The sequence below is a fragment of the Dermacentor albipictus genome, chromosome 6 (assembly GCF_038994185.2).
Source record: "Dermacentor albipictus isolate Rhodes 1998 colony chromosome 6, USDA_Dalb.pri_finalv2, whole genome shotgun sequence".
NCBI classification, from domain to species: domain Eukaryota; kingdom Metazoa; phylum Arthropoda; class Arachnida; order Ixodida; family Ixodidae; genus Dermacentor; species Dermacentor albipictus.
Window position 1 is genome coordinate 40,835,606 of NC_091826.1, and position 16,414 is coordinate 40,852,019.

A 16,414-nucleotide genomic window follows, 5' to 3' on the forward strand; every position below is an offset into this window, starting at 1 on the left:
TATGAAAATAAACAGGACAACTTACGCCCTTTTCTCATTAGACATTGCACCGCATTTGCCGAGACTGTTAAAACAATCCTGTGTGCCGGGAGTACGTGACTATAATTTTTTTTTTCCACGAGACAAAAAGGAAAGTAGGTGTTGTATGTGTGCGTACGCTTGCTTTAAAAGTCACTTTTGCGAAACGAAAAGCTTACAAAGACGAAAAAGACCACAGCGACGAAACATTTCTTTCTCAATCGCCGTATGTTCGCGAATGAAGTGATGGAAATGCGGCCATAGAATTCTCCACAAAGGGCACCATTATACAGGCTGTGCAGCGTACCCGTTTTGAACGACGAAAATGAAGACGAGGGGTTTCCTAGCCCTAACGACGAAAAGGCGCTATTCTGCTACTTTTCAAAAGAAACGCAAGAAAATTGGTGCTGTCACTCACGTATTCTCTTTCTGTCTGGTTCTATATGCGTATGAAGCTATTTAATCATAGAGAGCGGTTGTAGCCAGGGTTGTTGGTTTGCAGCGCATGGGAATGGGGGGTGCTCGACGCAGCTCAAGTAGAATAGGAATGAAGTTCACGATTGTCTTGGCTCTGAGCTTCAGCACGCTGTTCGCTGCATCTTATGCACAGGGCGAAGAAAATGAAGACATGGGCAGAGGGCGAAAAAGAACTGCTGACGTAGGTGAGCGACCTCACATGATATTTCCGCAGACATTGTGACGTCCTTTCCTATGCCGCCATTCGGTTGCTCTAGCAGAACGGCTGCTGTCTTAAATGTCTTTTAGTTCTCGCGAAATAGAAAAGTGGTTGATTTGACGCCTATTGTAGGTATATATTTATCAAATATTGCATGCGCATACGCTTACTAAAAACTTATGCTGCAATCTACAGCGCCTGGTTAGTAATGGTACACTGAAATTTATAGCATACCACGTTGCACTATCGGACACAAAAGTTCACAGGCGATCTCTCTTGAAGGCAGAGTGAACGTGGAGCCTATGGCAATGCTGTATACAACTCCTTGCACAGGTAATCATAGTGAGTATAATGCGAAGCATATTACTAGAGCTCAACCCAGCTCTTCAAGCGCGGCAGTATCGCCTTCAATACCACGTGACACCGTGACGTCACGACAGAGGAGAAACGGGGCTCCAACTCGCGCCGTCACTCGCGGCGTCGCCTTCAAGGCTGACCACGTGACACCGTGACGTCACGACAGAGGAGAAACGGGGCTCCAACTCGCGCCATCGCTCGCGGCGTCGCGGCGGTATATAAGCAGCTGCGCTTGCCTCTGCTAGACACTCACGAGGTGAGATGCCTCCTGGAGACAGAGCTGCTCGTTGGAATGAGAAGCGAAGGTTGCGGTGTGTTACAGAGACTGTTTCTAGGTGGCTTTGCTACGGCGCAGCAACTACGCGCCCCGCATCGGACGCGGTGAGCGTCGAGCAACGCAGCGTTCTGCGCGACAACGAAATGTGCGCCTGAGCAAGCGCCGCACGCCTGAGCCGACGCCGACGACACCGGCTTTTCTGCGACACGAGCTCCTTAACGCTGTCGCGTTAAAATAAAGGCTATTATGCTTCGCATGCTAGGCTTAACCTTAGCTAAGCCACAGCCATTTTTTTACCAAAAGCTGGATACTTATGTTTCCTTGCTGAACCTGTTTCATAGAAGTGCATTTCGACGCTACCTAGGTCTACGTGAGCCCGAATGGTAACCCGTCGGGTCGAGCCTGCGTCAACGCGAGTTCTACCAATCAGCTTGAAATGAGTGCGTTGACTTGCCCAAACTCTGTAGCAAGGTGCATGTGAAAGAGGTCGAGTCGAGATGAACTAATGACTGTACCCGCTCGCCTGAAGTTCTTGCAAATGAAGCTGATGTATCTATGTTAGCTACAATACATATGCCACGTCTTGCATTAGAAACAGTGTGGTTTTTCTCAAATTTACAGGTGCTGTGTAACTGTGCCCGTACGACCTCCTAATAAGCTGCTAATTGGAGTTCGAACTGCGCCTTCGTCATGAGCTTTGCTACAGTTGAAGAGCAACCTAGGCTTGCTTCACAGAAAGCAAACACCTCTTCAGGAGCCTTGTATAAGCAGTAGGTGATGTAACCAGATGGCCTGACTAATAACAGCTCGGAGACAATCATTCGTTATAATTAAGCAAACGCAATGCGGCCTTTAGATTTGCCGTGCTCGAACGCAACCTGAGGATACCATGTTTTGTATCATAGACGTTCGAGCGGTGAAAGTGACTTCCGAAACAGTAGTCCGAAAACGGTCACATCTCATGTAGGGGGCGTTTAACTTATGTGACTGGGAATGCGCGCGATTCCGTCTTTATTTATGTATACCAATGCCGGTCATCATTCGCATTAGTCACAGGCGTCACCGAGAATAGCCATAATGCTGATACTCATTCGAAGGATTATGCAAACTGCTTTTAAAACTAGTCATGGCGTAGCGTGTAAATGGATGCGAGCGCATTGACGTCAAGGCAGCGAGGAAACTTGGACCGAAAATTGCGGGACGTTTTCCATGTGGGTGGTCCAGGCCAGGAGAATCTCAAAACTACATTAACATTTTATTTTATGCACAAAATCTTAAAGAATTTGAAGACAAACAATAAGAACGAAAAAAATACTGATAAATGTAGTTCACAAGCTCACATTACCGCTAAGCAGTGTCTGGAACGACTTCAACCAGACCTCTAAACCCTCTCAACTACTCGAAATGATTTTAAGTTACTCGAGGTATTGTTACACGCTCGCTCGGCTACAATTATGCGTGGTTATCACTCCTGCAGCCTAAGAATCAGTATCGAATAGTTTCATTTCTACCAAACTATTTCCTTAGGTAAACATTTCAACTTATCGAATGAGTACAGATTTCTGCTGAGATACAATTTTCATGAAGCGCTAAAGAAGTAATCATGTTAAAGCTTTATATATTTTTTTCCATTGTGTGTGCACTTTGCGAAGTCTTCTTGCATTGCCTTTCCTTCGATTTGTGGACAAAATCACGAAACCTTTGCCTGCAATCCTGACAAAAAAAATTATGCATGCAGAAATACGCGTACGTGTATATTAATTCAGCACTTTGTTTCAGTAAACTTCAGGTAAGCATTTAGCGTAAAGCGAGAGGTCCACAATCGATGCGGGTCCTCAGCTAGCAGACAAATTTACCGGTTCGACTACACAGTTTGACGTTTCTTGTGAAAATAATTATAAGGCGTTATTGTTAGGACCTCAGAATGGGGGCATTGATGGTACTAAATAAATGCTTTTCTGGATACCTAAATGTAAACAATCGCACTATCAAATGCAGTGCATTACAGACATGCGGCAAAAAAATAATCATGGGCCTAGAGCTCCTAGGAGGTCAAATGAATTTGTTACGACAGTTACGTGGTATAAATAGGTACCTATCCTTTTAACTCGTGCCATAAGACGAACACAATAAAACACGAAAAGAGGCCGTAACTTCACTACCGACCTGCGATGGTTGTCGGAGTGACCATTTGTTGCGCCATATTGGAATTAACTATGCAATATTTCATGTTTCGTGTTTTCATGTATCATTTGTCGTGCGTGTTATAAAAAACCGCCCCCTGTACAAGCTCCTACCGTTTGTTGCGGTATTGTGGCGAAGTAGATCTTGCACTTCTTAGCTAGCTTTCCTGCATAGTGATGACATTTACCTATCCTTATCCTTGTCAGCTGTACTTTATTGAAAACCTAACAACGTATGCGACAATTCGCACTGACCTTACGTTAACAGATACCTTTAGAGCACAGCTCTCAGGCGCCCCTTCCTGCGGTGAACGCTGGCGTCGGTAGCGTAGCCAAGCGAACGAGGACAGCGAAAGATGAACGGGCGAACGCGGAGCAGGAGATGAAAGATGCGAGCCGCGAATGGCGAACACCAATGAGAGCGACCTCTTCAGTGACCTGCACGCGGGAAACTGGTGTCATGCCGCCGCGCCCGACCTCTCGATGCGTACTCGTATCTGGTCTCAAGAAATGGGCATGGGCAGGACATGTAATGAGGAAGGAAGATAACCGATGGTCATTGAGGGTTACGGAATGAATCCCAGGGGAAGGAAAGCGTAGGAGGGGGCGGCAGAAAGTTAGGTGGGCGAATGAGATTAAGAAGTTTGCAGGGACGGCATGGCCACAATTAGTACATGCCCGGGGTTGTTGGAGAAGTATGGGAGAGGCCTTTGCACTGCAGTGGGCGTAACCAGGCTGCTGCTGCTGCTGCTGATGATGATGATCATCTGGTCTCAGCCAGACCGCTCCTTTCGTACCATCGTCTACTGGCATCAGCTCTCGCTCGAGCTTCTTCGGTTTGCTTAGTTTGTTCTGGTTCACACATGTTCCGATCATCATGGCTTGTGATTGCTTTGTAAACTGATTGTATGCGCGACACTAATATTGTAGTACTTTCTGCAAGCCACGCGGCACCAAGGCCCTTGTGCTTAAGGGCCTTGGTGGGGCAGTAGTGCTACTTGTAGCGCCATATTTTAGTACACCACATCTTTGTTTTACATCGTTTTGCCATAGCATTTGACATGCATCATTGTCTAGTTCTATGACGAATATATTTGCACACTTTCTAACGAATATTTTTAGGCTTCTATACAGGCATGTTTCATCCACGTCTCGATAGTCACTATTCATTTAGCAATGGCAGTCTATTACCGCAGTCCTTGCGCTCTTTGGCCACTTCTTGCCCTTGCGCCAATAAACTCAAATCATCATCACCATTATCACCATCATCATCACCATCATAATCATCATCATCATCGTCAAAACACGTATAGAGCTGCACTCAAATTTCATGAACGGTGAATTTTCCGTTTTGGTTTTTGAAACTGTTGTGCTATTTCAAATTGAATATATTGTATAAAAATCTCCTGCAGTGAGGAACATCATGAGCGTAATCCGCATACTTACGGATTTCCTGGTGCCAGAACCCGATATGCGGGAGAATCTCCACGAACACTTGGAGACGGCCACAATCTGCGTGAGGAAAGCTGAAGGCCTACAGCTGCACTTCATACGCCAGGCAAGCTCCGTAGTCGGTTCATCGTTCTAGAGTAGAAGTGTTAAAGAAAAAAATATATAGAAGGTCAAGGCAGGGCATTCTGTCTCTTCTTGAAGCAGCGAGAGTTGGTAGAAAGAAAACGGATTAGGTCGAAAGTAGGTTTATTCGGTTCGCAGTCACAAACCAAACATCAACATTGCTTCGTAAGATTTTTAAGATTAATTCTCAGTGGGGGATGTTGAAAACAAACTCGCAGTTCGACATATTGACTGTGCTCCTTTTAAGACTTAAGATGCTCTACAGAAAAGGGGTGCGTTATTGATGCATCTGCGCGGTGAAAATGCTGTGCCACATTTTTTTTTATTCAGTACCACAGGGAAATCAAAACTGGGTAGGAGATGACAGTGTAAGTCATTTCTATACAGCAAACTTTTCGTAACAGCATTAACTTCTTGCTATCCTTGCTTACGAGAAACGCTTTTCGTAACGCTGTTACGAAAAGTTTTCTGTATAGAAATGACTAACGCTGTCATGTGTGCACGTGTATGTGTGTGTATATATATATATATTTATATATATATGTGTGTATGTATGTATGTATGTATGTATGTATGTATGTATGTATGTATGTATGTATGTATGTATGTATGTATGTTGTTATGTATGTATGTATGTATGTAAGTATGTATGTATGTATGTAGCTTATGCATTCTTGTGATATGTGAGATTGAGTCAGTTTTAAATAATATGGAAGATAACAGAGTGTAATTTTATACTGGGAGTTATATTACACAATTGTATTATAACTAGTTTCCATAACATGAAAGTATCTGCATATATTTGTATTTAAAATGCTGTTACGTCCACACTTTATGCGTGATTGTACTGCACACAAGCCGCTACCGTGCCTGTCTGGGAGAACGGAGCTTTGTCGAAAAGCCGAAGAAATTTCGGCTTTTTTTCCGGCTTTCCGTTGTCACTTTGTATTCAGTGGTGAAAATAAAAATCATGATGATGATGATGATCAAGTGTACTGCAATATCGCATTCATCATTCTACTGAATATCCCACCAGAATGCTTCATTTCCGCACTGCAATACATAGTTAAGTGGAACGACAAGGCATATGCAGATTTTGCGGAGAAATACCTCGAAACTTGTGTATGCCTCAAGATTTTTTTCTCAGTAGTGAGCACGTCATTTGCACTGGTCGTTTTTATCGACGCAGTTGGAACATGTTCGTTTAAGCATTTCAAATTTAAAATTAGTTAGTGATTCTTGATGACGCCCACAGTTTCATTGCGCGATTCGTTGTTCGAGTATGGTATGGTAAAACTTCATTGAAGTCCGGCATATTGTGGGCCTTCACAAAGCAGGCCGCTCCCACGTTGCAGCCGGAAGGCCAAGCCTCTCAGCAATGTCCGCCAATTTATGCACGGCGTATAAAAGGGCAAATTTGTGCTATGTTTCGTAAACAATAGACATTTATTCTTTCGACAATAAAAGAAAAACAAAACCAATGGCATAACTTGGCAGCGAAGTAAAATAATAACTAACATAAAATAAAACAAGTGTGGCTTTTCTCGCCGGCTAGAAGCCTGGTCCTGCTCTTTCGCAGCTTCTCTCTCGAGGTGTGCATCCTCAGTGCGCTAGATTAAGGCTTTCTACAAAGGCTATCGGAAAGATATTTGATTAGGTTATCGAACTTTCTTACGGCAATCAGTTTTAGGAGCCACCACCTCCAAGCACACACATGACTGTCAAATCCTACGTACGTCGTGTACCTTGCACATGTTCCGGCCCTCATTCGCGTCAAGTTCTCCCCATTGAAGGCCTTATTCATCGCATTGTCCAGTCTTTGAAAAATATGACATGCCCGGAGGAAGCTATGCTCGTGGGGGTACTTGTTTTCTTAGATCATTGAACAAGGTGTTCGACATAGCTCTATCTTGGGTGGCTGCCAGCAACAACTAGAGTGTATATAAAATGAAATCTATAGCTTTCTTCTTGCGCGGTAACATTGGTGCATATTTTTTTTTTGCATTGCTACCTTCTTTACATTGGGTCTTTCTGTTGCAGTTCATTGCTGGGATTCCCAGAGCACTCGACTGCGTTGACATGGTATTCTCTGCTAAGAGCCAAAAACAGCGAGTCAAGGTAACCGCTAAAATGTGTGCTGTGTTGAACAAATTCCGAAACTATAGCGATTTGTGTAGTCCCTTAATAAGTCGAACCCACATATATCGAACCCACATATAACGAATTATTGTGTGTATGGGACAACTGTAGAATCACCTTGAAAATTTCTGTAGAGTTTTTTCTTATTTTCGAAATTTTTATATCGGACTTTTCTTGTGATACGCTTCAGATTCGATATATCTGGGTTTGACTTTAGAGCACCACATTGACAGCCATGCCCACGCGCAGATATTAAAGACTGAGCGATTAGTTTGTCCGATTCCTGCCTTATTTGTTGAAATCGGTGATGTGGGACACTTCATATGGTTGTTCGCGCAGTTCGGCGTGGAGGGAAGCACGTTGCTTCACTGCCTTGAGAAGAAATGTTTTGTACGCGAGAGATTTCAAGACCTAGTGGTCCCTGAAAGAACCGGAGTAACCAGGAACGTAATTCTAAGCCAGTTAATTGCCTTCCTTCGCCATGCTGCGTTCATCAGCGTCTGGCGACACGCCGGTGGTAACACAGCATGAGATGCTCTGGTGGACAGATTGGTGGCTGAGCACTAGGCTTTAAGCACTTGACTATTTCACTTGAGTTCTTTCGGCCCACATAAGGGTACATCAAGAACAAAAGTACGCTGTAAATAAAAAGACATTACGCTGGATGATTTCGAAGAATAAGAGTCTACTTACACCGAGAGAGAGAAATACATGAGGTGGGAAAGACTGGCGAATTAGCCGTACCTACAGATAAAGAAACGAGGTAACGGGCTGCCTAGAGATTTCTAAGAAAGAGGTCGCATTGGGGGAAAAATAATTAATTGCTGCACCGTAATTCTAATATGCGGTGTACGAGCATTTTCGCATTAAGAGGAAGCTTTAGCTCGGGTGCTCCTATCTAAATACATGTAAAAGAAGAATTCGTTTTTCTCGGCAACCACTGCACTAAATTTGACTGGGTTTGCTGCATTTAAAAGAAAAACGTAAAATCTAGTGACTGTTGGTTTCGAATTTTCGAGTTAGGCAGTCGATATTTTATAAAAAATTTACAAAATTGCAAATGTTTAGAAAACGAAACTATCAAGTTTACAACTCTGTAACTCAACAAGAAAAAATGATATCGCAATTCCGTGAATTGTGTCTGATAGCAGATCTAAGCCGGACAAAATTCGTGTGTTACACATGAACCTCAAAAAATGTCATGATATGTAATTACAACTTTTGCAGAACCCTCGTAAACAATGTAACAAATTCACGTAAGATGTAAAATGACATATAATATTTGTTCGCTTTGAATGATCTAATGGATGCCGTTTACAGAACCGCGATATCTGTTCTTGATGCTGAGCTATTAGTTTGTAAACTTCATGGATGGATGGATGCGAAACTTTAATAAGGTCCCGAGGTACGCGACTCAGCGCGCTGCGGGCCGCTCCCACGTTGGGACTGTCAGGCCTTGCCCGACCGCCGCATCGTGGGCCCTCTGGACAGCCCATTCCCAAGACATTCCAAGATTCGAATGGACGCGACTTTGTGAATGGGATCTCCGCATCTGGTGTAGAGATTAATGTGAATTTCAGTGGGGGGTTTCCAGTTCTGTGGCTTGCGGCCCTTTCTACTTGGGCTGTAGAGAAGGAGCTCCGATTTCTTTGGGGAGCACCGGAGTCCCGTGTTGGTTAAAAAGCGCTCTTTAGTGTCGAGAGCTTCCTGGAGAGCGGCTTCGACTTGTCCGTCACTGCCACCCGCGCACCAGACAGTGATGTCATCCGCGTAGATCGTGTGACCGATGCCCTGGACCTTGCCTAGATACCTTGAGAGGTCAACCAATGCGATGTTGAAGAGGAGTGGTGAGATGACTGATCCCTGGGGGGTGCCTCTTCTACTCAGCTCCATTGTCTCCGATTCCAAATCTCCAGCCTTGAGGATGGCGCGTCGTTTGCTCAAGAAAGACCTGACGAAGGCATGGAAGGACGAGCCCAGGTCGAGCTTGGAGATGGCGTCGAGGACGAACTCGTGACGGATGTTATCAAAGGCCTTCTTCAGGTCCAAACCAAGGATGGCTCTCGTGTCCCGAGTGCAGCGTTCCAGGATTTGGATCTTGATAAGCTTCATGGCGTCCTGAGTGGAGAGGCCTGGCCTGAATCCTATCATGTTGTGAGGGAAAAGGTCGTTGGTCTCGATATACTCGGCAATTCCGTTATGGATGGCGTGCTCGGCCACTTTCCCTACACATGACGTCAGTGAGATTGGGCGGAGGTTGTCCAGGCTCGGCGGTTTACCGGGCTTTGGGATTAGTATGACCTTCGCCAACTTCCATTCTTCAGGTATAATTCCCTGCTTCCAAATCCGATTTATCTCATCTGTAAGAAACTCGATCGATGCGTCCTCTAGGTTTCTGAGAGCCTTGTTGTTAATGTGATCCGGGCCCGGTGCTGACCTACCATTGAGGTCGTGTAGGGCACGGCGGATTTCACTGATTTTGAAAGGCTCGTCCAGCGCGGAGTTCGGCTTCCCTTTGTATATTGGGTATGCCGCCTCATCGGCCTCAGTTTTGAGCGGCAGGTACTTCTTAGCCAACATCTCCAGCATGTCCTTTTCCGAAGACGACTTCTTGGCTTCGTGGAGCGCTTTAGCGAGGACACTTCTCTGGTTTGACTTGGTGCCGGAGTCGTCGAGCAAGTGTTTGAGAAGATTCCACTTCCCTCCCGTGCGCATCTGCCCGTCGATTGAATTGCAAATTTCGTCCCATTGCTGCCTAGACAGGGCTTGGCAGTGCTCGTCGATCTGCTTGTTGATCTCGGCTATCTTTTTTCTGAGCTTGCGATTCAAGCGTTGGCTTTTCCACCTCTCGAGAAGTGATTGCTTACCCTCGAGAAGGTGTGCTAGCCTGCTATCCATTTTGTCTGTCTGTAGATCCGTCTATATGGTTTGGTGGCTTCTATTTTTTTTCACACTTCTGAATTTTTTAAAAATCTTTCTAACAAAATTCAAGCCCTAAATCAAAATTCTGCTTCCAACAGTCACTAGAATTTACCTTACTCTCTCAAATGCAACAAATTTCATAAAAATCGGTCCAGGGGTTATGTCAGAAAAAAGTTTTTGCCTTTTTATATGTATTTGAATAGGCCGCGTCGGAGTTGGGCCCGAGCTAAAGCTTCCTCTTAAGCCCCCGTGGGAATGCAGTCGCTGAGGACGAAGTCGAGCCCGCGACCTCGTACAACAGCAGCGCAACTCCATAGCCACTGACCCACAGCGGTGGTTCATCCTAGTATCATTCCCGATGGCACTCGAGAAATCAATATGTAATATACTGACATATTGGGACAGCAGCCTACTGTGGATGTAAGCGGAGAATGTGCTCTGCCCTCCTTCCGTCCGTCTGTTTATTTGCACTATTTCTTGGCGTGTTTAGCATAATATTGATAGAGGTGGTAGAGTTAAACTTTTTCTTGTAGTGAGGTAACTTAATGAGTGTACAATTTCAAAGTGTTGAGCCAATAAACTTTACAGAGGCTGCTTCTTTAAAAGACAAAGAGTTGATTGAAGAAGAGGGTGATAATTCTCTTAGCCTTAGAGTATATATCACAGGTGGAGGTTGTTCTGGATTTCAATATATTTTTGCTTTTGATAATGAAGTAAAAGATGATAATATGGTTATTAATAAGAATGGTGTTCGCCTTGTTGTTGATACGATGAGCTTTCAGTATCTAGTTGGTGCTGATGTTGATTATAAGGATGATGTTGAAGGCGCTTATTTTGTAATTAGAAATTCAAATGCCAAAACTACTTGTGGCTGTGGATAAAAAAAAGGTTCGAGTCCCTACCATTCTCGCATTTTTGATACGTGAAACGGCCTTTCACTTGTCTCCGTTTTGATCTTTCTGACATTGTGGCTACCGTATGCATATTGTCCCCCTCACTGTATTGTATTTCTGCGTAACAATTTGCAATTTGTCATACGGACAACGTTGCTTCTGATATTCTCAAGTGCACTACACTACTCGGTTTTTCCCTTCTTATAACGAGTAAGTTTAGAGAATTTAGCGCGTATGTGTTTGATTCCTCGCATTTTGTAAAACCTGTTCTAACCATATTGATTGCTTTCTTTAACAGGCAGCGAATTGCTTCGTCAGGAGACTAATTCTTTTCCAGGTAAGACTTTAGATTTAACATTGCAGCGTCTGCAGTGTTGATTTGAACTTCATACTGGTATTGCTTCAGTGATAAAGCTCAACCACTTCAGATATCGGAAAAAAGAGGGATATTGTAACTTCACTGTGCAAAACGAGTTCTGAAAACCTGAAAAAGGCTCACGGCATATTGGCCCTACCAGTCACTTTTAATCGCTCAAATACGGTCAATGAGGAGCGCAAGGTGGTTTCGTGCATATATTATGATCATGGCTTGGTCCTAGCATTATAATCTGGCTTAATTCTTGCAGTGTTACACAGCTTATTGTTGTTACCAGCAAAAATATGGCTCGTACGCGCTATAGCCGATTGACTAAAAATAGCACGAATAATTCGAAATGATGATAGGAAATTATATCCCGAGCAAACTATGTGGAAAGGTGAAATAAGATGCTGCCAAGTAGCAGAAATATTAATCTTTATATAGTTTTTATGACTGTGAAATAAACGGCATGGTATACGCACGGGCAGAACCAACGAGCTCAATGTCTCGCAGTCATGTGTTATATGATCGCAGTGTCCATGGTACGACGCCACAAATGGTGTATTCAGCCACCACTTGAGCTGCACACTGCCAAACTTTTGTGCCTATGCAAACGTGAATTAGCGTACTTATAATATATCGATTTATATTATCGCTCAAATAATAAGTATCCCAATATCTCTATTTCTTATACAGAAAGAAACGCGATTACCGATGGATCAAGTAAGGAAAGTCGTCGCCGCCATTGTACGTATCACTACCCTATATTGTTGATGTATATTTTCGATCATGTTACTTATTCTCACGCTATATATGGTGACTTTCCATATCAATATTTCAATGTCATTAGTAATTCCAGCCAGCAGATGGCAAAATTTGTGTTCTGTCTAGAACGCCGCCTCGTGTTATCATTTTTCTAGAAAGAAAATACCATCAGCACATGCCAACGTTTGTGTTATGTCTACTAATCGCATCGTGTTCTCATATTTACTAAAAACATACAGTAAAACGCGTAATTAAAATTTGCGAACTCATGCCAGCCGTGTGAGTTGGTGCATGCACTTTGCAATGCCCGTAAAAAAAGAAAGAAATCTAAAGCATTGACACAATAAGGAGAAAAAATAAGGAGGAGGAACCGTGCTAATACAAAAACGTGCTATTCCAGAATAAAAAAAAAGAGAAACAGACGAATTACTTCAGAAAACATAAACAAAAACCAGGAATGTGTAGTAAAGGTCAGACCCATCTGAGCACCTTTTAATGGCTCGCATGAAACATCCCAATGCTGTAATGCGAGACCACGCATCACGTGCATATTAGAGTCATATGGGGGGGGGGGGGGGCTCTAACCACTATCCGTATTGATGGCGTCCTATGACGTCGTCACGAAACACTCTTCTGCGGGAATGCGAGTCCGTCTACTTGGCTCACTGGCTAGACTTGTCATAGAGAGTTGTGCGCTGACAGAACTTAAATGCTACTAGCTGGTTTTGACGCACTGTTCTATGTGATAATCGACTCCGTTTCAATTTATAAGAATAGAAGATGCACAAATTTGTGAAGATATGCTGCTTAAGAACTTACGCACAAAAAAAAACCCCACACATTCAAGCGTATCTATACGTAGGGGAAATTGAGTGCACGTATCAGTAGGCCGTCGCGAGACGCCATGTAGACTCACGAAGAGGCACCGTTATTTTTGCAAACTTAGGAGCGTTGCAAAGAACTGAAAGTAATTTGTAAGGGCATTTTGTAAGTGTGCTCATGAATCAACCCGTAGAAGCTACAAAGTGGGAGAGTTTCATTGGTAATCAAAGTGATATAACAAATCTCGAGAGTACAAAGAAAAATTTTTAAATTCTGGTGAGTTGCTCTGTCCCTACTTCATACAGTAAGGCACAACACTAAGGTGTCATGTGGCATTTGTTTTTCATCATGGAATGGACATACAGGGGTTGATCTTTGGTGGATGTAACCGTTGCGCCAGTAGTGTGAATTCAAAGTTGCTGGACGAAGCAAGAAGCTATTCAAAGTACTGGCTTGTCGATTTGCGACAGTGTGGCGCTTTTGTTGTCTTATTTGAGACACGAGTTGTTCTTTTTATTCATGGCTTTAGATACACTGCTGGCATAGGGGGGCATCACCCCTATATCACTGAAAATATCCTGTTAATCATATGCTTGAGGAGAGAAACTAGCGTCACATAGAGAGTGAAGGTTAGATTGTGCCAGTGTTACCGTTTTCAACATATTACTCTTACATGAGACCAAAGTTCATGAAATAATAGGTGGTCTTGTGGAGCTGAGGATACGCGAAAACGCATCACAATGTCACAGTAGTATATGTATTGCAGCAAGTAAATTAATGGGTTTATTGAGAATTTGATTTCGAAATCAACTGTGAACACATAGAAGGCTTTAACCACGGTGCAAATGACTCTGTTGGAATTAACCGGCCTTCAGAAGCATAAGCTCAAAGCAGTTTTCTTTCAAGAGTACACTAGGGATGAAGCGTCATAAAATCTGTGTCCAAGGGTCATCTCTCTTCTTTTCCTAATTACTGCAGCGCCGAAAGTGTGACATTTCTTATAAGAGTTCCTTCACTATAGGCAGTAACTTGTGAGGGAATGCAATATTACGCACCTTTATTGTCTCCTGGTGCAACACAATTTGAGAAAACGCGTATGCAAATCTTCACTTGGAAAACAAAACTGTTGCTATCGGGAATATTAGGTTTATCGATAGAGCGAAATTTAGTTTTGTGTGTATCCCGTTGTGGTGTCCTTGTCGCGAGATCTACAGAACGTTTCGAGTAGTCAACTTCATTTAGCCGAATTGTTACATTTCAGGCTAAGCCAAAAGCAGTTAACTTTCATGGCCTTGTCAGATATATCCCGATTGTATCGACTCAAAAACAGTGTATACGGCTTTGAACAAAACAGGGTAAAACCGATACTGGCTGATGCAACATGGAAGCATCGCGACATGCCTGAATAAACTAATTTCCTCAATCAATGACGCTCTACAGCATGGCTTTCTTCATTTTGTGGCACTCACGTAGGAGTAATGGTGGCCTGAGACGCTCTGCCAAGAATATATATAATTAATACCTCTGCAGAACTGGCCCCCAAAGCAGCGCATTTATTGCTCCTACCGTGAGGCCTTTGCACAACATTATTTTTAACATTTCAGGATTGCCTGAAAGCAAGCTTCCTGACGTGAGCTGCTTCAAACGTGACGGGCTGTGTTGAATTCAAGCTGCACCATTCACCAGCAATCAGTCAACAAAGAGAGCTCTGTAAGCAGGATAGAGAGGCCGACTGAAGAAGTTCACAAAAAAAAGAAAAAAAAAGAATAAAGCACAGAGAAATACTCATTTAAATACCAAGGCAACAGTATAATGGGAAGGGCACTTCGACACGGCACCATTAGCGTCATTTTTTTTTCTGGTGTTTTGAAGTGCTTCAATAAACAAATGTTTCGCTACTTTCGCAGGCACTTGTTTCCCTCCCTGAGATAACAAAAACACACCGCGTAAATGCGGTTAACCGCATAAACAAAGTTTATGCGGTTAACAATTCAGTGCGAATGCGATGCCACAAGTTGCTTGCCTATAAAAAAATGGGGGCCACATATGGAAATACTCTGTGACATTAAAGCAATATAAGCGTGCGTAAAATGCCTCAGACAGACTGGCCAGCGTTGAATAGACGGGCCTATCTTTGTCAAAGGCATCCCACTAACCACCCGAATCTAGCACGCCAAGGATGACAAGGTGCCCTTTGACAAATATAGGTCCATTTATCGAAACACCAGCCATCCTGTCTGAGACAGTTTATCGCTGTTTATACAACTTTTAGTCCATGGGTGCACTTTGCTATACCGCAATTTTAAAGCCTGCATGTTGAACTTCTGATGAAGTTTTTGGATACTTTTTGTCTGATGAAGGAAGGCCGCGACTAAAATTAACAAGTGTTGCGCGCACTTTATATTCTGGAAGACCAGTCCTCAGACAAAGTGCACTGAAAAGAGCGAAATTAGCTGTGCCGATCTCTAAAAGGGCCCCATACCAGGTGTGGCTGTTTTGACCTGACAAGCGCAGCGCATACAATGCGCGCTAACGGGCGTGTCTCCTGAGCATTATATCCCTAGGCGCCGCGGAAAAAGCTAAAAAAATTGAAGGACACTTTGTAAATTCCAAAGTGCGTTCCACGAAAGCCTGTTCTCATTCGACCGACTATGCCATGCCTTTTTTTATGTTAGTTATGTTAGCCCGCCACGTGCGCATTCGCTCATTCTTCTTTTGGCGTTTGGTATCGGGGAGATGCACATTCTTGGGGCGCTTCTCCGCACCGCTTGCGTGGAATCGTCACCGGGCCGCTTGGGAGTCATCCGACTAACTCGACTGCTGCAACGAGACGTCTGACTAAGGAGCGCTGCGGCGCGCGCCACTGTGCCATCACGTGATTGCTGAGAGAGTGTAAGGGCGAGAGGCCACAGCTACGGCGGCGCAACTGTTGCTATGCGCCCCTGTGCCATCACGTGATGGCCGAGAGAGTGTGAGGGGGGACAGGCCACAGCTGGCACCGTTCCAGGGTACGGACAGACGGAAGGACGGACGCCCCGAGTATGAGCCACTAAAGGCTTTCGCATTAAAATTTCAAGCCAAACGCCGTGTTCCCTTCCCTTCGCGGGCGCCGCGCTCCCAGCCGTAGAGTCGACGTATATCGTGCAACTGTGCTTACGTAGATGGCAGCTGTGCTGTGGCGTCGCCCATACGATGACACGTGACTTCGAGAATTATTCACGGCAAGTTCAGTTATTTGTTTTAATCTGTTGCTTCAATAGACCAATTAAAGTTTGGAGAAGTAATAAACCGAAGGAACCAAATGCCTGTGTGTGTTTGCTTTTCTTCGTACCGTAGCAAGAACGATGTGCTTTCATTTCGTCTGCTTGTTCCCACGTCGTGATGACGTCGTGATGTCGCACGCGCAGAGAACGAAAGTGTCTCACTTTC

The 16,414-nt window shown here is 44.0% G+C and overlaps 1 protein-coding gene across 1 annotated transcript; it reads left to right on the forward strand.

The window, feature by feature from the left end:
* The first annotated feature begins 504 nt into the window (after positions 1-504).
* On the forward strand, positions 505-14,891 carry LOC135920951 (uncharacterized). Its single transcript, XM_065455235.2, has 6 exons — positions 505-680; positions 4,924-5,069; positions 7,127-7,204; positions 11,339-11,377; positions 12,095-12,145; positions 14,590-14,891. Exons 1-6 carry the CDS (start codon positions 524-526, stop codon positions 14,617-14,619), a joined length of 501 nt encoding a protein of 166 aa, XP_065311307.1. The 5' UTR covers positions 505-523; the 3' UTR covers positions 14,620-14,891.
* Positions 14,892-16,414: the final 1,523 nt, after the last annotated feature.